This window comes from Rhineura floridana, chromosome 7 (assembly GCF_030035675.1).
Source record: "Rhineura floridana isolate rRhiFlo1 chromosome 7, rRhiFlo1.hap2, whole genome shotgun sequence".
In the NCBI taxonomy this organism is placed as follows: domain Eukaryota; kingdom Metazoa; phylum Chordata; class Lepidosauria; order Squamata; family Rhineuridae; genus Rhineura; species Rhineura floridana.
The window spans coordinates 153,266,976-153,290,111 of NC_084486.1; the positions used below are offsets into that span (position 1 = coordinate 153,266,976).

Here is a 23,136-nt window from a genome sequence, read left to right on the forward strand (position 1 = left end):
CAACAGGGTAACTCCACTTTGCAAAATGTAGTTGCAAATCCCACTTGTGTATATAACCAGAGAGAGAGGATAACGCTACTATATTAAGTTTTTTGGTTTTTCTTATTAATATATATTTTATCCCACCTTTCCTCCAAGGGGCTAGGGATAACATACACAGATTTCTTTCTTACCTCCCATTTACTTTCACAACAGCCCTGTGACGTAGGTTAGGCTGAGAGAGTGAGTGATGAGCCGAGCTCATCCAGTGAGCATCATGGCTGAGAGAGGGATTTGAATCAAGGTCTCCTGAGTCTTAGCCCAACATTCTAATTGCTACTCATACTGTCTTACTCTGAGAATGTCGGAAGAAAAATATATACAGATTTCAGCTAAACATCACAAGAAACTGCTTAACAGTGCAAACTGACAGACTGTCTTGGGAGGTTGTAGTCTCTCCTTCACTGGAGGTATCTGAGCAACTACCTGTCAGGAATGTGGCAGATTCAGGCAGCAGTACAGATCCTACTTTGAGTAGGGGGTTGGACTAGATGACCTTCAAGGTACCTTCCTGTTCTACCATGCTATGATTCTATTCTAATATGATAGCAGGGCAGCCAAAGCTTGCAAGAAGATAAGTGCCATTGTTCTCTGTGCAAATGTTTGGGATGTTACCCTTGGAAGTGCCTGACTCTTGCTGAATATTCAACTGTTGGTTGTTTGGGATGCTTTCAACAGCTGTGGGAAGGTGAGTCCTCACAAGCACTGATGAATGGCACTGAGCTTATATGTGTGGATCTTGCTGCCAGTATGTCTCCCCCCTCTTCCCCATATTTTTTCCTTACAAGTTTAGCAGACTGGCCAGCATGTAGAGAAGGAAGAGAAATTCAATCTTTGTTTGCATGTTAATAAGAAACAATCCAATCTGGAATTTTTGAACCAGTACACAAACCAAAGCAAAATATCCCTTAGAAATTTGCCTGAAAGTTGCAATTCAGTTCTCTAGCCAAACAATGTGTACTAAATGCATGTATTAGGAGAAAGTGTGGACAGAAATACATACTTCAGGAAAACATACAGAAGTGGAAAATTGCTTGTAAAAATGTGTAAATTACTCACAACTGCATACAAAATGTGTATATTAGGAGGAATTTGCACTATAATGCTGAAGAATTTTCATGAGGATTTTTAAAAAAATGAAAATTGCTGCCAAAATGTGGAGAACTGAATTCAGGATTGTTAAAAATGAAAAAGTGAGTTTGACAGATTCCTTCATTCCTACCTCTTCCCTGACTGCATGAGGGCTGAAGCCCAGTCAAAGTTCACCCTCCTGACCAGTCCAAGGCAGCGTTCAGAGCAAACTCTCCTCTTGTTAGTTGTACCTCTGAGCAGATCATATATAATCATAAAATAGTAGAGTTGGAAGGGGCCTATAAGGCCATCAAGTCCAACCCCCTGCTCAATGCAGGAATCCAAATCAAAGCATTCCTGACAGATGGCTGTCCATAGAATCATAGAATCCTATGGAAGGAGTTGGAAGGAGCCTTGTAGGCCATCGAGTCCAACCCCCTGCTCACAGCAGGAAATCCACAGCTAGAGCATCTCCCGCAGATAGCTGTCCAGCCTCTGCTTGAAGACATCCAGCGAAGGGGATCCCACCACCTCCCTAGGCAGTCGGTTCCATTGCCGAACTGCCCTTACTGTCAAGAAGTTCCTTCTAATATCCAATCTGAATCTACACTCCTGCAACTTAAAACCATTAGACCTTGTCCTACCCTCTGGGGCAGCAGAGAACAAATCTGTACCCTCCTCTATGTGACAGCCCCTCAGGTACTTAAAGAATGCAATCATGTCACCCCTCAGCCTTCTCTTCACCAGACTGAACATGCCAAGTTCCTTCAACCTTTCCTCATAAGACTTGTTCTCCATACCGGCTATCATCCTCGTCACCCTCTTCTGAACCCGCTCCAACTTGTCTATATCTTTCTTAAAATGAGGCGCCCAGAACTGAACACAGTATTCCAGATGAGGCCTGACCAATGCAGAATATAGTGGGACTATTACTTCCCTCGACCTGGAAACTATAGCTCTGTTTATGCATCCCAAAACCGTGTTTGCCTTTTTTCCGCAGCATCACACTGCTGGGTCATGTTCAACTTGCGATCCACTACAATTCCAAGGTCCTTCTCACACGCACTACTGCTAAGCCGGGCCTAAATGCAGAATCTTGCATTTGTCTTTATTGAATTTCATTTTATTAATTTCAGCCCAATTTTCTAGTCTATCCAGGTCCCTTTGGATTTTATTCCTGTCTTCCATTGTGTTAGCTATCCCTCCCAGATCAAAGCATGTGAGACTCCTGCCTCCTTTTCATCAGTCGGATGCCTGTCAGAGATGCTTTATCTGGTGTGTAAGTTCTGGACAATAGTCAGAATGTTGAGTTTAACCTCTCAAGTGGCATCTTTTAAAAACCTTGGGCTCCATATGCCTAGGGAGTTACCAGCATCCGTGCCTTCCATCAAGATCTCTTGTCACAATCATGGATGCACCATCTTCAGAAGTCTGGTGGAAGACTTCTGGATTAATGTCCTTCGTTCCAGATCCCCAAAAATGTGAGCCTGAGCATTTTTCAGGAATATCAGAACAAAGTCTTTCTTTTGGGGCTGCCTCAGTGCTTCTGGCAACTTGCAGAGAGGTTTATGCACTGAGCTCTATAATTAACTCTCATTTGGATTTAAATGGCAGGTATTTTGGATCTGCCTCCCTTTGAATCTGTGGTTACCATCCTCGAGCTTTTGTGAGTTCTACATTTAAATTAGATAAACATTACATATACAAAAAATTGTTTGCTGCTATTGATAACTATCATTACCTGTAGTAAGTGAATTTTGGAAACAAATCAAAATAAATAAAGCTTGGGATTTTAAGTGCAACAAACTCATGCAATATTCCCCACCTATTAATTTCTATGCTACATTTATCAGTATTACCTATGATCAAGAAACTGCAATAAGCTAAACTGAAATAAACGCGGAACAAACCTTCAGACTTCTGAGGGCTCTTCCAGCCTGTTGCCATTTCTGGATGGGATTCAATCAAATGCAGGTTGTGCAATTAAAGCTGAACTGGAACTCTTGCACAACTCACGTGCCTCCCTAAGAGATCAGACTTTTTGTGAAAAGGAAAGTGAAGGAGAAATGCAGTGGAAAGCATGGACTAACACTTGCTTAGACACAACCTCAGGCAGATCCATCCCATACATTCAAAGCACATCCAGTGCACATTTCACACACGATTTCCCCCAAAGAATCCTGGAAACTGTGGTTTTCCCCTCATAGAGCTACAACTTCTCAGCACTCTTAACAGAGTACAGTTCCCATGATTCTTTGGGGGAAGTCATGTGCTTTAACTGCATTGTATGTGTTCCAAATTGGAATGAATGTGCATGAAACAGCCAACGTTGTCTAATTTCCCTGCAAACAAATCAGGATGACTGCTCAATAAACAGGCTGTCTGGAAGTGCCTTCAGTGTTGAGCCTCATTGTGCAGGCTGCCTGAGCTGGCTATTCTGAGTGAAAGCCTCGCTCTGCTTCTTAAAAAATTTTTTTTGCAGCTTTGCTGAGATAATTTGTGTTTCAAATGACCTTGTACATCTCATCTGCATCTCTGAATCCACAGTCTGCAAGAAGCTCCTCCTGAGGAACATCTATCTCAACAGCGAAAGGGTTTTTACTGCATGAATAATGGATATGCTCAAAGCTGCTAAAACCAAGAATTAGGAGTGGGTTTTGAACACTGCAATTTGGGTCTGCTTGAAGTGAGGGGGTTTCTGCCTTACTCTTTAGTCTGCTTCATAAGACCATCATTTTGCAGTTTGGGATTTAAAGAAATAGGTACCGGGCTCAGGCTGCAAAGACTGGCCTCTGTGGAAAAAGAAATGGAAGGCTACAGGGGAAGGAAAGCACATGGAAAACTCTCTCAAGCCTGGAAATGGGACAAGGCAGGTCTCTGCTGCTTATGCGCCATAGTGCCTTCCCCCACAACTGGTGTAGATGACCAAAACCTCCCCAGTTATTCTGGGTGGCCTATATTATGTGGCATGCCAGAAAACTAAGGGTGCACTCTGGAGCCTAGTGAGGCAGAGGGGCTATTATTGGCCCTGGGTGCAAACATGGACTGCAACATGGGGGGCAAAATGGAAGTCAAAGGTCATGCAATGATTCAAAGCATTTTTCTTCAGTGTGGAATTACTTGTTTTTCCAGGCTACTGTAGCTGAAAAGCCCGACATCAGGGCCAAACTATATTACATTAACAGCATGTTTAAAACAATGCACTCAGGATCTGTCATGTTTCATTCTTCACAACAGCAACAGGGAGAAAGGCAATCTGCACTGGGGCTGCTGTGCAGTGAGAAGAGGCTAAACCCTTTCTGCTCGTAGCATTTTCACACCTACCAGCATCCCCACAGTTGCTATTTGCCCCTGAAGGTGTTAGTTGCTGGAAACGGTCCTGCACCTTCCATTGGTGACGATTGGGGGGTGGGAAGGTGAGAAGAAGAGGGAAAAGTCAGAGGCACTCGAGACTGAACAGCGTTAGCCTCCAGGTTTTGGGCACGAGCCATTCTTAGCAGGAGCAGTTTATTTGAGTAATGAGGATCTGGGATTTCAGGAAGGGGGTTCCTTAAAGGTCCACAGCCAGCCTTAACTTACCCCAGCAGAGAAGGGGTGCAGAATGGAGAGTTAATGGTGGCTGGTGCCCGTAGGGACTGGTCGGGTGGAAGGCAGGGAGAGCAGCAGTAAGTGACTGCAGAGTCACCCCCTGGAGTGGCTGTTAAGTAAGAAGGCAGTGCCGGTGAGGGCTGGCGGAGGGCAGAATGAGGTTGGTGGGGCAGTGTCTCATTTGTCCCAGTGACCTGCCTCCTGTGTGCTCCAGGTATAGAAATTGTCGGGAGGATGAGCTGGGCTCCTGGGGGGTTGTCAGAAGAGGATCCAAATGGCTGGCAGAGGGAGGAGGGAGGAACTTACCCTCTGTGGAGTGAAGCCGAAACAGAGGACATGCCAGAGATAGGGTGGCCTAGCAACGGGGAGCCTGAGAGCCTTGAAGTTTTAGAATCCCCCCCAGACATTCCCAGGCCCTCCCTTCTCCGCAGCTCAGAGCAAGAGGGAGGGCTGATCACAGCAGAAAGGCGGAGAGATGGTTTACCCTCAGCTCCTTCTTTATCACCCATAGGGGAATCGGACACTTCAGAAGAGGAGGAGGTGATGCCTCCCCCCTCACCACGCACACGCAGACGGTTGAAAAGACAGGAGAGAAGGGGGGGAAGGCGGGCAGTACCTGAGGGGGAGTTAAGGAGGAGCGAAAGGTTGCGCGCCCGTTTAGCCCCTTCTTAAAGAACAGGCGGGAAGCAGCCCCTTGCTCTGTCAACTTTCTCCCAAGGTCGCAGGACCTGTATCCCTGTATTGCTTCATGAGAAAGCGCAGTCTTTGTTGGACATTACTCTAATAAAACACGAATTAACTACAACCTCTGGTCTGGTTCCTGAGTCGCATCCTGGGCCTGACAGAAATGTTGACTGGTCTGCTATTGATCCACTATTGTGGGGGTGGGGTGGGATGGCTGACAGCATCCGGCTGTTCTGGAAGATGTGGGCTGTTAACCTCTTCACCCACAGTTGCAGTTGTGGGTCTGGCTTGGAACGGTCTGACCCAGCAAATGGCTCCTGGGAATTTTCTTGGCGAGGCTGGAAAATGAGAATGAAGGAGGGGCCTGCCTGGGGGTGGGGGGAGCATTTATTTACAGAAGCACTTCTATCGCTCCCTTGCATTGCACTACTCGGGGGATGGCCTCCAACAACTCAAAATCACAATGCAACAAAAATGGATTGGAACGAAAGGTATAAAATCCCAATGTAATAAAAACAGGGCTCTGGCTGAATGAGGGGATCCAGAGGGGAATGGGGTACAGGGAGATGGGAGGCTGCCCAGGGAAACTGGGAAAAGGGAACCAAGTTTAGCCACCTCGTTGCCAAGAGAGATGTGTGAGCTTTTAGCAACAGATGAAGTCAGAGGTGTGAGAGGAGGGAGGGAGAAGTCAAAGGATGGAAGAGGAGGCTGCATGCCTGAGCAAGAGGATGGAGAGCAGTGTGGGGGGGAAAGAGGTAGAGAGAAAAAAGACTAAGGGAGATTTAGGAAGGCTGGCTTTTGACATGTTACACCTAAGCTGGTGAGATGGAATCCACGCTGAAAACATCTGAATGACAGTTGGTGCAATGCAGAAAGGGATACTCTGTGCTCGCATCTGAGAAGGGGGTGGGAGGGCAGATGCTTGGCATGGCACACCCAGAGTCAGCCACCGCTTTGGGGCACAGATCTTATTTAGACCCCACCTTTCCTAACAAGCTCAAGGTGGCAAAGAGCAAGTGGAAGCAAGTGGCCAGCCATGAAAGGGAAAAACCCACCACCACAAGTGCACCTGAACGAAGGGCTCTAAGACACGGGGCTGGCTCAAGAAGTTTCGCTGCCCAAGTCAGAGCAGAAAGTGCCAAACCGCAAGGCAAGGTCTACAGTCTGCGCGGCTCGTCACTTGAAGCAGAACATGCCACAAACACCTCTTCCTTTCCTGGCAGCATTGAGCCAAGCAGCTATCCATGTGCTGCCCTCTCGTGAGGCTACAGATTGGCTGCCTGAGGTGGTAAGGCCAGCCCTGACAAAACACTGAGCGAGGAGAGAGGAAGGATTTGTAAAAACCAACCATCCAAAAACCCAACTATCAAAAGCCATTTAACCAAACAGCTACTCATAGTAAGGGAGTAGCCATTTGATTTCTGGCCTCAAAAGTTTTCCTAAACAGGGAGGTTTTGACCTTCTTATGGAAAGCTTTTGAAATGAGATGAGAGGCCTTCCTTGCTGGGGGAAGGGAATTCTGCCGAATCCCCCCCCAGTGCATTTCTAGGGATGTTGGGGTAACTGGAGGGCTTCTGATGGCGATCTCAGTAGATGAGCAGGCTCCTATCGAAGCAGGCGGCCCTTGTAAGGGGTGCCAGTGAAGCAGACTGCAATCTGCGAAGCATGCTTGACGGTGTGTGTGTGGGTGCTCCACACCTCTCCCATTAGGGCTCCAGGCCCATTAAGAATATAAGAAGAGCCTGCTGGATCAGGCCAGTGGCCCATCTAGTCCAGCATCCTGTTCTCACAGTGGCCAACCAGGTGCCTGGGGGAAGCCCACAAGCAGGACCCGAGTGCAAGGACACTCTCCCCTCCTGCCGCACTTCAGAACGAATGAAACAAACTTCCATTGGGCTGACTTTTGCAGTGGTCTCTGTTCTAACCATCTGGGCTTTCCTCTTTGTTGCAAGGTCCCCTCAGCCTGAGAAGGAGGCAGATGATGGAGCTAACTGGGAATGCGGATTGACAGCCACAGTTAATTCAGATGCTCCTTGTTGCTGTCTGCCTCCAAGACTGGTTGATATTTAAATGAAGATATTAAGTTCCTGTGGGGAAGATTGTGCTGGGATAGGAAACGGCAGCTGTAATTATGGCAATGTTGTAATGAGCATGGAAAAATAAAACAGCCTTTATGAAACCCATTCTTAACAGACCCTTAAGTTGCTACTCCTTGCTTTGTACCTGGGGATTCCTGCATTTTTCATCAGTAGTTTATCTCTTAAAAGATGCGACTGTTGGATTTTAGTGCTTTTACAGCAGCCTGACGTAGGCAGCAGCGGCAGAGGGGGAGGGAATGACCAAGCAAAAACAAAACTCCTCACTCTAACCCAACATGTTCCCTGTTGTGGGATCAACGTCAACTTCTCCCTGAAGGGATTTGAAAAGACAGGGCTGAGCAAGGGGTTGGGCCAGATCAGCACTTAACTCTCTGCAAGCAGAGATGCCAGGGCCGTTGCGTCTGCTTGAAACCTTGCACAAACCTTTGCTCTAAAAATGCTTTCTGCTGATGGAAGGTAGATGGGCCTGATTCTGAGCGGTACTTGAGAAGAGGCCCTGGGCCTCCACTCCAGAACTGGCTCAAAGACTAAATTCCACAGGACGTTTGCTCGTCTCTAAATTCTGCTACAACGTGGGAAAACCCAGCTCGGATCCTCTTGGATACCGTTTGCACCTGTTCAGTACCAGTACTCAGTGGCTGATAGAGCACCTCCTGCTCAAGGTGATAGGGTCAATTCTGGGCATCTCCGGTTAAAACCCCCGACAGGATCAAATAGCAGGGAATTTTGAATTTGCCATTAAACCGTGGCTGTCCCACTTCCACATTTTGGGGTTCCATGTTCCTGATGCAGCAATGGGCTTAGGAGACCTGGAAGGCCCTGCTATCTTCTCTTGAGCCTTTGGATGGGCTGTCTTGCCCTATTAAAGGACACACTCATTAGCTGGTCAAGGTTGGCAGATTCTTGCTTGAATTGGCCCTCAGGAAGAGACTGAGGGTCCACGTCAGCCCGGGATCAGCTGCCGGGAGTGGGTGGGGAGGCCTTGATGAGACACCTCCCCTTGTAGCCCAGGTGAGGCAGGTGATGGCAGACACAGCCCCCTCCCCCTTGCAAACAGAGCCACCAACTTTGCTGGCACTTTCCCCCTTAGAGGAGAGACTGGTTAACTTTTTCTGTGTTCCGGAGACATCTTCATAGCTTGCAGAAGAAACTGCTTGTGCATTTTGGTAAAGAAAGAGAAGACCACATGACTTTTCAATGTTTTCCCGCCCCCCACTCACGCTCCTTTCTCTTTAGGGCTAGTTCACAGATTGCATTGCATCTCTCAGCATTTGATTGTTCATACGACACTCCCCCCCCCATACACACACTCAAACTGGAAAGGGGGAGGTGAGATTATGTCTGCTGGCCCCACATCTCTATGGCCAGCGTGCCATCTGAAAAGGAAGCCACGGTGTGTGGCCATCCGTGGCTACTAGCCATGATGGCCATGTGCTACCTCCACTGTCAGAGGCAGAACACCACTGAGTACCAGTTGCTGGGAATCGCACGTGGGGAGATTTGCTGTTGCGCTCGGCCACTGTGAGAACAGGAGGGTGGGCAAGGTGGTCCTCCTTTGGTCTGATCCAGACGCTGTGGATGCTTCCTTTACATGTACAAATGTGCATACATAGGAACCTTGCACAATCAGCATTCCTGATCCCATGGAGCGCCTGTGCGCAGGTTGTACCCAACTTTGTGACTGCAGGTATGGAGGACAGGATTGGCAGGGGCAGTCAGACTCCCCCCCTTACACACGCACACGTGTCCACGTGGGGAGGCAGATAAGAGAAGAACCAGGGCTGCAGAGTCAGTACATCAAACCTTCGACTCCGACTCCTCTATTTTTCTACTGTCCGACTCCGACTCCTTCATAAATGGCAAATGTATATTAATTTATTAATATTATTTCTACCGACTCCGACTCCACCCAAAATTGCTTCCGACTCCAACTCCACAGCCCTGAGAAGAACTTTGGTGACTTGTTGCAGACGCCCAACTAATTCCACAGAGCTTTTCCATTGCAGAAAATTCAATCTGCGTTGCTTTATCTGTGTTGACTCCTTCAGATACTCAAGTGTGCATGTGTGAGCTGTCCTCCAATGCAGGGAGAGTAATTGGGTATTAATAGATGTGCTTTCCCTCACTGACAATAATAGTAAACGGTTATTGCAGACAGTGCGCTGCTGCTGGGGCAACTTCCAGGTTTGCCCTCCGGCACTATCCATGAGAAGCTGCTAAGCATGAAATATCAGACTGGGGATGTTCTAGACCAGCCTTCTGCAACCTGGTGCCCTCCAGATGTTTTGGACTACAACTCCCATCAGCCCCAGCCAGTACAGTGTATGACGGAGGAAGCACAGCCGTGCTGACTACGGTGGGTTGGGAGTTGTTGTCCAAAATATCTGGCGGATGCCAGGTTGGGGATGGACGGTCTAAACTTTTCCCAGCATGGAAGACACAGCAAACGTGTCAGTAATAGAGCCTATGAGAGGATTCAGATGAAACCATTAAGCAGAAGTCCCACCCTCCTCATTGTTTATAAACCACAAATTTAACTACAAGTTGCAGAAAAGTTGCCAATGGGAAATGATTGTGAATTAGGCGATGAAAGGCCTCCCAGCCACTGCGGCCTCCACTTCTCACCAACTTTCACACTTCGCTTCCACATCACAAACCGAGTTCAATTCTCCAAAAGCAAATTTGTTTTATTTTTAAAGATAACACCTTTATTTATTCATTCATTTATTATTTATTATATAATAATTTATTGTAATTATTATTGTCGTCGTTATGCAGAGATGAACAATTTCCCCCCTTTGATCACAGAGCAAACAGTTTTGCTGTTGTCGTTTTTTAATGTTAATGGAGTCCTGATTGAAAATCTATCTATTTCCCCTCCCCCCTTTGGTTTGTGTGTGTGTTATTTGTATTCTAAGACGCTGCAACAGGCAAGATCTTCTCATCCTACACAAAGGAAAAGGGTCGAGTCCAGAATCTTAGCTGCTACTGGAAGCTCCTGCCTTGCTCAGTTTCTCATCGCTGTCTCAGTGAGGGTTCGCTGGGCGGGATGGGTGGCTGGGTGGATGCAGGGGCAGGCAACGGTTCTCTCAGCTATGTCGAGTCCTGGTTGACGACTTTGCCTCCGTTCATGGTGGGCGTCCCTGAACTTTTCCTGGAGCGACCTTGCTTCTCTCCAATTTCATGCAGGGATGGCTCTCTGTACATGCACACTGCAAAGAGAAGGGGAGGGGGGAAAGGAGCAGTCATTACTCCAAAGGCTCCAAGCACCATCAAATAACCCTAGAGGTGGAAATGGCTACAACAGGGCACATGCTTGGTGTGCAGAAAGTCCCAGGCTCAACAGCCAGTCAAAAGGAATCTCAGTGCCCCTCCAGACTGGGTTTTTTTTGGGGGGGGGGGACGGGATTGTATTCTGCAAAACGTCATTGATGCAATAATAGTGCATTAGTAGTGGTGGATTTATACTGGACTGTCCACACACCGTTCCACTTTATTCGTTTCTGGGGTGGCATGAAAAGTTACAGGATTTCAGCATGAAGTTACAGGACGTGCACAGATTGGAAAAAGAGTAGCATTCCTGCCCCAAAACTTTTGCAAGCACAAACAGTATTGAAAAAGGGATTGTGTACAACTACCCAGATACCCTCCAGAGCACCAACCGTCATGAATGCACAGTGAAAAGGGCGTCTGGAGGGACCCTCCTGCAGCTCAGTGGGGAAAGGCCCATCACCGCCTCATCTCTGGAGAGCCACTGCCTGTCAAAGGAGACAGGGGGAGCATCTGCTTTGCAGGCAGAGATTTCCAGGGTCAATCTCCGAATCTCCAGTCAGGGATGGGAAACATCCCTTGGGAAAAGTCTGTGTTGGAATTGCTTTTAAAGATGTTTTTAATGCTTTTTTAAAAAAGAAAAATATGTTTTTAAAGATGTTTTGTTTTAATATGTATTTTAAAGTGTTTTTTAAGATGTTTTAAAGTGTTTTTAGTGATTTTGTTTTCTGCCCTGGGCTCCTGCTGGGAGGAAGGGCGGGATATAAACAAACAAGAACTTTAAAGGTGCTGCCAGTCAGTGCAGAAAACAGCAAGTTAGATGGACCAGTAGTCTGACTCCGGACAAGGCAGACATGGGGGGGGGGGCATATCTCTGCGGCAGCAGAACACCTGCTTTGGATGAAGAAGGCCTGTGTATGCATTCCTTGGCAGGCAGCATCTCTAGGTACGAAAGGCCTCCTTCTGTCAGGAACCTTGAACAGGCACTGCTAGTCAGAGCAAACGGTGTTGCATCAGGTGGACAGGGGGCTTGACATGGGGTAAGAAATTTTCAAGCAAATCCTGCAAACATCATTGCCTCAGCGGCCAAAAAGCTGTTCCATGCAAAAGATTAATTTGTGGAATGGCTTGATGAATGTTAATTGGCTCCAGCAAGTGAACCAAGCTGTGTGGTACAGAAGCTCCACTTTAACTGCAGAAATTCTTATTGACACCAAAGAAGATGGCAGGTTAGACCCTGAGAGCAGCTACTTTTAGGACAGCGCCCTGGCTCTAACCAAGTTGCACCGTGAAACTATGAACTCACTCCCACAAGAGGCAGTGATGGCCACCAACTGAAAAGAGGATTAAACAAATTCATGGAGGATAAAGCTATCAGTGGCCACTAGCCACAATGGTTATGATCTGCCTCCACAGTTGCAGAGAGTATGCTTCTGAACACCAGTTGCTGGAAACCACGGGGTGGGGGGGAGAGAATACTCGTGCGCTCAGGCCCTCCTTGTGGCTTTCCAGAAGAGGCATTTGGTTGGCCACTGGGTGAACAGGATCCTGGACTAGATGGGCCACTGACCTGATCCAGCAGGCTCTTCTTTACGTTCCTAAGTCTAGCCTTAGGGGGGACAAGGCTATGTCTCCCCCCGTTTTCAGAAGTAGTATGCCTCTAAACACCAGTTGTTGGGGGTTACAAGTGGGGAGCACTGATGTTGCACTCAGGTCCTGCTTGCAGGCTTTCCACTGGGGCACCTGATTGCCCACTATGAGAACCGGATGCTGGACTAGATGGGCCCCTGGCCTGATCCACCTACAAGGATCTTCTTACGTTCTTAGGTTTTGTCTCACGAATGCCTCTGAGCATATACAGAATGCCTTTCTCCTGTACTGAGTTAAAATAGTTCCGCCCCAATTGCTCAGTGGGGATGTGCAGAAGCAAAATGTATTCAGAACTCTTGAGGGAAGAGAGCCGGCCCGCCTCCTCTTCCGAACTCTCTCTCTCCAGAAAGTCACCTTCCTCCCTTTGGCACGCTGCTGGCTTAGACAGCGCTCCCTGCTCCCCACCCCTTTCAAGCACAGGCCTTCCCAAGGCACAGCAGCCATGGTGGTGGTGGGGATCCTGGTCTCTAACAGAGAAGTCTCTCTTAAGCCCCTTGTGTGTTATACTTCCACTTAAGAGATTGAGAAGCAGGACCAACAAAGGCAGAATGCCAGCCCACAGCCCCGTTTGCTCTTGGCATGGACCCAGCAGGCCATTAGAGAGTTCAGGGAGGTCACCTGTTCATGGGCTTCCATTTCTTATCAGCCCCAAACAATACAGGGCCCAGGCCACAGGGCCATTGGGCTGGGCTGCCCACCCCCATGATTGCCCAAGCCTTTGTTGTCGTCTGCAGCTGTCTTGTTGTCTGCAGCTGCCTGTCTGCAGCTAAGGCACAACTCCGCCCTTTGAGCTTTGAGTCAAAGCCTTTGGGGTTTATTTCAGGTCCGGGCTGGAGAACCCGAATAAATCAGGAACCAGCATTTCTAGGTGCCATTAAAGGTCCACCATAGCTCAATGGCAGGAAATTTGCCTTTCATGCGTACGCTTCAAGGTTGAATCCTCATCATTTCCGCTAAAAGAGAATCTTAGCAAGTGCTCGGAGGGCCAGCGGGAACAGAAATGGACCAGCTTTGTACATGAACAGCAATGTGCTGTTGGGGGAGGGCCGTAGCTGAGCGGCAGAGCATCTGCCTGGATGCAGAAGGTCCCAAGTTCATTCCCTGACAACTTCAGGTCGGGCTGTGAGAGACCCATATGAAACCCCGGAGAGCTGCTGTCAGCCTGTGCAGACAATAATGAGCAAATGGGCCAATGGTCTGACTCAGTAGGAGGCAGCTTTCTATCATCCTGCATTCCTCAGCAGGACATCCAGAACTGTAGTGATCACTTTCTAAGATCTCCTACTGGTGTCAGACAAACATGGCCAAAACCACCCATGACAGCAGCAGATCCATCTCTTTACATGTGGATCTGCCCCAACAGCATGCAAAGAGGTCTAGAGTGCAAAAGGGGCGTGAAGGTGGAGCTGACGCCCGTTCACCCCGCTAAACCATGGGCAGTCTGCCTCCTCAGGTCATTTCTCCCCATCCTTCTGAACTGAGCTCCAGCACTGACAGTGAGCCTGGCAAAGAGGCAGCTGGCCTGGTGGCAGCATCCAAGGATTCAGCTCCCACCCATGCATTCCGATTGAAGCAGGTCCAGATTTAAAGTCATCCCTTCGCCACCATCAGGGGTCATCTGGCTCTGAGGCTTGCACCGTGTTTAAGCAGAACCCAATATACTGCATGCTCACTTTCCTGAACATTATCTAATGCATCAGGTGCATCAGCTGAGCTAAAATGAACAACGGACATCAAGTATGGCTTGTACAAGCAACACCAGGGAGCGGACGTGATTCCCTGCCCCATCAAACCCTCTGTCTCATAAAGGCTCAGCTTAATGCAAACATTACATCGGTATGTTTCAGATCCCATAGTGACAGCATTTGGTAGCAAGTGAGTGATGAGCAACCTTGTTTATTTCTTTGCCTGTCATCAGCCAAACCGTGATGGTTCATTATCAAGGGAAGAGTTTAGTAACTGACCCTCAACTTTTCCCTGGGGGTGGGCAAGCAGGAGCTTAGATACCCTATACTGAGTTAAAATATGTTTCTGTCCTCCTCCTTTAAAAAAATTCCAGGGTGGTTTGTTGTTGTTATGTGCCTTCAAGTCGATTACGACTTATGGCGACCCTCTGAATCAGCAACCTCCAACAGCATCTGTTGTGAACCACCCTGCTCAGAACTTGTAAGTTCAGGTCTGTGGCTTCCTTTATGGAATCAACCCATCTCTTGTTTGGCCTTCCTTTTTTCCTACTCCCTTCTGTTTTTCCCAGCATTATTGTCTTCTCTAGTGAATCATGTCTTCTCATGATGTGTCCAAGGTATGATAACCTCAGTTTCATCATTTTAGCTTCTAGTGATAGTTCTGGTTTAATTTGTTCTAACACCCAATTATTTGGTGGTTTATAACCCATAAATACAAATACAATACAAAAGCCAGCCCATTCAAATCCAGTACATATGACCACCACCACAGAGCTGGGCAATTCTTAACAGCACTGGTGCAAATGACCAGCAAAGGCCTGGTTGGACAAACACATTTTCAGGATGTGCCCGACACTCAAGAGGGTTGGCTCCTGCCTTATTTTAAGGGGGAGACGATTGCACCAGTAGGTGCCACGACAGAAAAGGCTCTTCCCCTGCTTGCTGACAGATGGGTTTCTGCAAGCTGCAGCATGACCAGCAAGGCCTCTTCCAAAGATCTCAACAACTGGTCAGGTCTATCTGGATAAAGGCGTTTCTTCATTTTGCAGCATCCAGACCAACCTTAAGGGTAGCCCCACATACAGCACTACAGACTTGAGGTTCCCAATGCATGGATCACTCGGCCAGGAATGACAGTATATTCTAAAGCTTCCTCAGTTCAACACAGAGACACAGACACACTCTTTCACTTCACCCCACAGCATACAGTCTCCCTTATTTGCTTGAGTTACTGGGAGGCATCTACCCAGCAGAAATGTAAGCCCCTTGATTAATAGAGATTTCCTTATTATTCTGAGACTTCTGTTTCTTTCCCCATGCCCCTTCCTTCCAAAAGCATACAGTCTCTCCTGTCTTTAGGCCCATCCTCTCCAATCCCTTGGAGAAGCAACACCAGTTGTCAACATCCCAGACACTGGCCTTCCCCCTCATCACTATGGATGCTTCAACTGACATTCCACAGCATCAAAAAGGTTGCAATGGCAGCTAGGGCCAAGGGTCATGGGCGAAAGACCTTGAGACTGCCCTTGCGGACAGAACAGCCTTTCCCAGGTGGAAAGAAAAAGGCCGCTAAAATGGGAGATTCACCGATGTCAGGCTAGCGGGGCTTAATGCACTGAGTTAGTTTATGGGACTAAAGAGCATTTTATAACGTCAGGCCTCAACTGCTGCTTCTCCAACAGGCACAGGGCAGGGGACACCTTTCACATTAACGAGATTTTTGTACTCTTGGGAGTTTAACTGTGACCATCCAACTTCTAGGCAGACTCTGGAGAACTTGCTGCAGAGAAGTAAAAATTTACATGTGTATGTGTCTTTGTTTGGTGTTTCTTAAAAGAAAAAATATTTGTCATTGTGCAGAGATCTCCCACCCATCAACCTCATAGGTGGTTGGGGGGACGGGACACAGGCTGCCTCCATAATTTCTTGTGGCTCCTCCCCCCCCAAAAAATCCTGTTGGCAGCAAATGAGAGAAGCGGGAGGATGGGCTGGCCCTATGGCCCCCCTTTTGGATGGCACAGTGGCCAGTCTGAGTGCCACTTTTGCAGCAGATGCATGTGGTGCTACCTGGGATTTTGCCAGGGTTGGATTAGTGCTGGGGCCCCATGTGCGAATGCGCAACTGTCTTCTGCAATACACGCTACAGTCTGCCTGCTGACTGGCCACCGCTCTCTTCTGGACTCAAACTCCTCCCATACTTCCCTTTAAATCCTCTGTCCTCGGTCTCTGCCCCAGCACAAGGTGGCTGCTCGATGGTGCACTGGCAAGCCACTGGACAGCTTCTGGGCCACAAAGTGCCTGCTGCTTGCTGGGATTCTTGCACAGAATGACAGATGTCCAGAGCACCTTGAAAGCTGGCATTTGGTACGCATGTAATCCAACACACCCTAATTTCTAGACCTTGTCAACCGTGCAGAATCTGCACTGTCCCACATACTGGGGCTTTCATAAAAGACTGCGGAACAGTTTACCAAAGCGAAATGCTATGTCAGCGACAAACAGCAAAGTCCTCACAAATCACAAACCAACAAGGGCAAAGGCTATTCCCAGAGCTGTCCCTCTGTTCTCCAAGGGGAAGACTGTGGGGAAATCCCAGAGGAGTGGGTCAAAGCAATTCAGGAGTGGGCCAAAGCAAAGGGGCAATTCCAGAGGACGGCCAATAAAGGCAGGCAGGAACAAGCATCCCCTGTGGATGGATGAAGTCCCCAAAAGAGGAGCGTTGGCTAAGGCGGACGGTGGCCAACAATTGCGTCTGGTGCGCTGGGACTGTGCAGCAAGACGCAAGGCAGTTTAGACATAGCAATGACCTTGAGGGAGCAGCGGAAGGTGGGCTAATGTAGGCCAGTACACTGGCCATCTGGAAGCAGTCCCTTTTCCCCCTCTCTGCCATCTGTTTAAGGGGATTGCAGAGAGAGACCCCCACAGCCAGAAAGAGATGATCACAGCCTGTTTATAGCAGATGTTGGGAGGGGGAAGAGAGAGAGAGAGAGAGAGAGAGAGAGAGAGAGAGAGAGATGTCATCCTTGCAGCAGAAGGACAAAAGGACTGTGCAGTCAGAGCCGTGGAGAGGTAGCTCAGCCGCTTGCAGCTGAGGAAGAATGAGGCCACGTTTCCTGCTTAGACAGAAATCATCTGTGCCCACCTAAAGCACCATTGCTCCCCTCTTGTCCTCCCCCCCCAATCCTAGGCTGGGTCTTCACAGGGGTTTTTTCCTATTTTATTGGGGTGCATGAACTTACTTCCATCACATCCAAGATCTTATTTTTCTGGCATGCGTTGGGAAGCCTTTGCCGTTGGTGGTGGGGTGGGGGCTTACCACACATAAACATTCCTGGTGGTCATGTGACCAGGCCCTCAGATGTGAGCTCCCAGCCTCTGCGCCCCCATGCATTTCCTCTGCCAATCGTGCACAGCCACACAACACACACGCGAGATCTATGTGACAGTATTGCCTTTTGCCCTTTGTGTGACTTTGAAGTCATTTTAATAATGTTATTTGTTATTTCATTTCGTAAATTGTATTGTTTTATGGATGTATTCCTATATTTGTGTTTTTCTTGTAAGACGCCTCGAGGGCCTTTTGGCCATAAGGCGGGGTATAAATAAATAAACTAATAACAACAACAATAACAAACAATAACAATAACTAACTTGGATGTGTGAGTGGTTAATTTTATGGTCTGGGAAAATCCCTGAACTGCCTCAGGAATCAGAGAATCACAGAATAGTAGAGTTGGAAGGGGCCTATAAGGCCATCAAGTCCAACCCCCTGCTCAATGCAGGAATCCAAATCATGCCAGCCAATGGCAGTCGGTGGCTCGGGTTTTACCTCTTCCTATGAAAGTCTGAACTTGCAAGGAGCTGAAGCACCTTGGACACCTCCTTGACAGTTCAGTCTAAAAACCAAAGTGGATCCCACTGCCCCACTGACATGGAGCCACTAGGCACCACTGATGCAGGTTCAAAAGGAGGAGTGGAAATTTAAATAAATAAGATTTAAACATTGTGTTAATTGTGACTTAATGTTGACTTAGAGCCGGTGTGGTGTAGTGGATAAGGTGCTGGATTACGACCTGGCAGACCAGGGTTTGAATCCCCACCCAGCCATGAAGTTCACTGGGTGACCTTGGGCCAGTCACTGCCTCTCAGCCTCATGAAAACCCTATTCAGAGGGTCGCCATAGGTCGGAATCAACTTGGAGGCAGTGCATTTACATTTAATGTTGACTTCACAGTTGAAACTACTGGCTGAGGTTCCACCTCCACGGCTAGAACAGGGTCTCTTTTTCCTGCCTATCCCAGCATAGCTACATGTATATCATACACTTTTACTGCTGCTGCAGCAAAACCTATATATAAAAGAAGTAAAACAGATGTTCACATCCAGGACAATATTATTCCTTTGGTCAATACCAAGGCTTCAAGGTGGTTCTGAAAATTATTTATCTAATGAACATGTTATTAGCTCTACAGTGAGAAACGCATTTAGATGAGATTTAACTTAATACCCTCCGTGGTTCTTTAAAGGGCAACACTGAAATGCATCTTATAATTTCAAGTTCTGTATTTGTGAGTCTGGTGAGGGAACCACACAAAAGGTAAAGTATCAGCTCTTCACTGTTTCTAGAAACAGTTGTGAAAAGTTTGTCCCCCTGCTGGAACAAAGGCGGTGTGTTCGATTACTACCTTGTTATATTTTTTAAAAAATGCATTCAGTTGCTAATGACAACATGCAAATTATGCAGACAGTGTTGTTGTTGTTATTATTATTATAACCATAGTCAATATGTAACAAGAATGTCATAAGGCCCAACTCCTTGACTGTTGTTTGGATCAATCCTGGGGGTTGATTTAGGATTCTTCATACCAGGACATGAACTGTGTTGCTTAAGCTTTGTTTATTGCATGCATTATAATTTTGGTGGTTTGTTAAAACAATCAATCTCAGTATTGGTTACTGAAACATCTACGTATTCTTTTCCCATGCTTTGTGGGTCAACTGCTCCATTAACTCGTGAAGTCATGAGTTTTAGGGGTTCCAATGAGAGAGTTAGTCCAGGATCCCTTGCAATGCTGCAGATGGTAAACCATCTGAGATACGTGCAAGAGATCTCTCTGCTTCGTGCCACCCCCCAGGAACACAACCATCTTGGCAAACCATCTTGATCCATCTGTGCCTCTTTCTACACTTTTAGAAAGAGACAATGTGGTGTTTTAATATGTTTTAATGTCTGTTTTTATGCTGTGTAAAGTGTTTCCCCCCTCTAGGATGCATACCTTAATGTGGTGAGGAGCTCTGAAAGTGCTGAAGAAGCTGAGTGCAGTGCCATCAGGAGCCTAGACCAAGAGGCTAGACTCCTAGCAGGGACACCAAAGGCGGAATGGTCAAAGCTGAGACACCAGACTAAGATGCATCCAAACTCAGAGGAAGGCAATGGTAAACCACCTCTGAAGATCTCTTACCATGAAAACCCTATGAACAGAGTATCCAAAATGCAACACGAGATAGTGCTGGAAGATGATACCCCCAGATCTGAAGGCACTCACCGAGCTACTGGGGAAGAACAAAGGACAAGTACGAGTAGCGCTGTGACTAATGACGCAGCTGGGTCAAAGCCAAAAGGAAGCCGAGAGGCTGATGCGCACAGATGCGAAAGGAGAGTCCGGAGTTATACAACGCACACAGTAGGAACATGGAATGTGAGAAGCATGAACCAGGGAAAGTTAGAAATTGTCAAGCGAAATGGAACATATCAACATTACAATACTTGGCGTGAGTGAATTAAAATTGATGGGAATGGGACATTTTCAATCAGGCAACTACACAATATTTTATGCAGGAAATGAGAAATTAAGAAGCAACGGGGTTGCTTTAATAGTGAGAAGTCATGTAGCAAAAACAATTAAGAGCTATAACACAAGGTCTGAGTGAGTGAGATCAATGAGATTTAACAGGAAACCTCTCAACATAACTATCATCCAAGTCTACGCTTCAATGGCAAATGCAGAAGAAAAGGAATTGGAAAGGTTTTATGCAGAAATACAGGAGGAAATTGATCACACACCAAAACAAGATGTGCTGATAATCATGGGGGACTGGAATGCAAAAGTAGGGAACAGAGAAGAACTAGGAATTGTGGGGAAATGGGGCTTAGGAGATAGAAATGAAGCAGGAGACTTATCGAATTCTGTGAAGCCAATAATTTGTTTCTCGCAAACACATTTTTTGAACAACCGAAAAGATGACTGTACATGTGGACATCACCAAATGGTCAATCTAGGAATCAAATTGATTATATAATTGGCAACAGAAGATGGAGAAGTTCCATACTTTCTGCAAAAACAAGACCAGGAGCAGACTGCGGTACAGATCATGAACTGATCATATCGAAAATCAGAGTAAAGCTCAAGAAGACCAACTAAGCAATCATAATGCCAAAATACAATTTAAATAACATCCCAGAACAATATAGAGATCAAATATTGACACGATCGCTCCCGCGCGCCCTCTTCGTTGCAGAGCTCATACAGCTCCGTGGTATACCCCGGAGCTGAGAGCGATGAAGCAAGAGAGAAGGAGGCTGGAGTGCAGATGGAGACGAACTCCAGATGGATGCAATTATGCTTTGGTAAGTGCCTCTACTAAGTCGTACATAAAAGCGGTAAGGGCGGCGAAGAAGTCTTACTTCGCTGCTTCTATTAGGACATCTCTTTGCCGCCCAGCAGAGCTTTTTAAGGTTGTAAGAGGACTCTTACATTCAGGTCCTCAAGATACCATTGAAACATCTGAAGCTCGCTGTAACGACATTGCAGGGCACTTCCAAAATAAAATCGCATGCATCCGTAGGGACCTAGACTCTGATGTTATGACAGTTGAATCCACTGAAGTGTCCAGAGCACGGTCTTGTCCTTCATTATTGGATGAGTTTCAGTTGGTGCAGCTTGAGGAAGTGGACAAGGTGCTTGGAATGGTGCGGGCGACCACGTCTGTGCTAGATCCTTGTCCATCTTGGCTAGTGAAGGCTAGTAGGACTGGTACCACCGGCTGGGCTAAGGAAGTGATAAATGCCTCCTTGAGTGAGGGAGTAGTCCCTAGTAGCCTCAAGGAGGCAGTAGTAAGACCTCTTTTAAAGAAACCTTCCTTAGACCCAGATGACCTGAACAACTATAGACCAGTGGCAAATGTCCCCTTTTTGGGCAAGGTTCTGGAGCGGGTGGTTGCCGGTCAGCTCCAGGCGCTCTTGGATGAGACCGATTATCTGGATCCGTTTCAATCCGGTTTTAGGCCTGGTTTTGGCACTGAAACAGCCTTGGTCGCCCTGTACGATGACCTTTGTCGGGAGAGGGACAGAGGGAGTGTGACTCTGTTGATTCTCCTTGATCGCTCAGCGGCGTTTGATACCATCGACCATGGTATCCTTATTTTTATTTATTCTATTTAGTTGCATTTCTAAACCGCCCTATAGCTAGCAGCTCCCAGGGCGGTGTACAACATGATAAAACCACAATATTTAAAATACAGCAAGTGTGTATTGCGCAGACAATATAAACATTATATAAACAAAGTGAAAGAAAACTAAAAAAAATAAGATTAAAAGCTTAAATACTTTAAAATGCCTGGGTGAAGAGGTGGGGTTTTACCTGGCGCCGAAAAGATGACAGAGAAGGCGCCAGGCGTATCTCATCTGGGAGGGCATTCCATAATTCGGGGGCCACCACCGAAAAGGCCCTAGATCTTGTTACTGTTCTCCGGGCCTCTGTATGGGTTGGGACCCGGAGAAGGGCCTTAGACGTCAAGCGGAGTGAACAGGTAGGAACATAGTGGGAGAGGCGTTCCATCAGATATTGAGGTCCAGTGCCGTTAAGGGCTTTATAGGTAAGGACCAACACTTTGAATCTCCTTCTGGGGAGACTCGCGGAGTTTGGGGCACTGCTTGGCAGTGGTTCCGCTCCTACTTGGCGGATCGTCACCAGAAGGTAGTACTTGGGGAACATTGCTCGACACCTTGGACTCTCCATTGTGGAGTCCCTCAGGGGTCGGTTTTGTCCCCCATGCTTTTTAACATCTACATGCAGCCTCTGGGTGCCGTCATCAGGAGTTTTGGAGTGCGTTGCCACCAGTACGCTGATGACACGCAGCTCTATTTCTCCTTTTCATCCTCTACAGGTGAGTCTGTGGATGTGCTGAACCACTGCCTGACCGCGATAATGGACTGGATGAGAGCTAATAAACTGAGACTCAATCCAGACAAGACCGAGACACTGTTGGTGAATGCCTTCCCTGTTCAGATGGTGGATGTTTACCCTGTTCTAGATGGGGTTACACTCCCCTTGAAGGAACAGGTTCGTAGTCTGGGGGTGCTTTTCGATCCTTCCTTGTCTCTTGAGGCGCAAGTGGCCTCGGTGGCAAGGAATGCATTCTACCACCTTCGGTTGGTAGCCCAGCTACGCCCCTATCTTGACAGGGATGACCTCGCCTCAGTTGTTCATGCTCTGGTAACTTCTAGGTTGGATTACTGTAATGCGCTCTACGTTGGGCTGCCCCTGAAGACAGTTCGGAAACTTCAGCTAGTGCAAAATGCAGCAGCCAGACTGCTGACAAGGACCAGCCGGTCAGCACATATAACACCTGTTCTGGCCCATTTGCACTGGCTACCCATCTGTTTCTGAGCCAGATTCAAGGTGCTGGTCATGACCTATAAAGCCTCACATGGCGTGGGACCGCAATATCTTGTGGAACGCCTCTCCCACTATGAACCTACCCGGTCACTTCGCTCAGCAGCTAAGGCCCTCCTCCGGGTACCAACACATCAGGAAGCCCGGAGGACAGTTACACGATCTAAGGCCTTTTCTGTAGTGGCCCCTGAATTGTGGAATAGCCTCCCCGAAGAAATACGCCTGGCGCCTACGCTGCTATCTTTTCGGCGCCAGGTTAAGACCTGGCTATGCTCCCAGGCATTTTAATGTGTTTACTTTTATATTTCTGTGGTTTCTGTTTGTGTTTATTATTGTTCGGCTGTTTTTATTATGATATTTTGTATTTTAATCCTT

The 23,136-nt window shown here is 47.4% G+C and overlaps 1 protein-coding gene across 7 annotated transcripts in view; it reads right to left on the reverse strand.

Moving 5' to 3' along the window:
- Nucleotides 1–10,189: 10,189 nt before the first annotated feature.
- FGF12 (fibroblast growth factor 12) overlaps nucleotides 10,190–23,136 on the reverse strand; it is a 291,558-nt gene continuing 278,611 nt past the window's right edge. For all 7 annotated transcript variants that reach the window (XM_061634545.1, XM_061634543.1, XM_061634546.1 and 4 more), the window contains exon 5: nucleotides 10,190–10,693. In XM_061634545.1, the coding sequence (XP_061490529.1) occupies nucleotides 10,575–10,693 (119 nt within the window). In that variant the 3' untranslated portion in view covers nucleotides 10,190–10,574. The remainder of the gene's footprint in view (nucleotides 10,694–23,136) is intronic.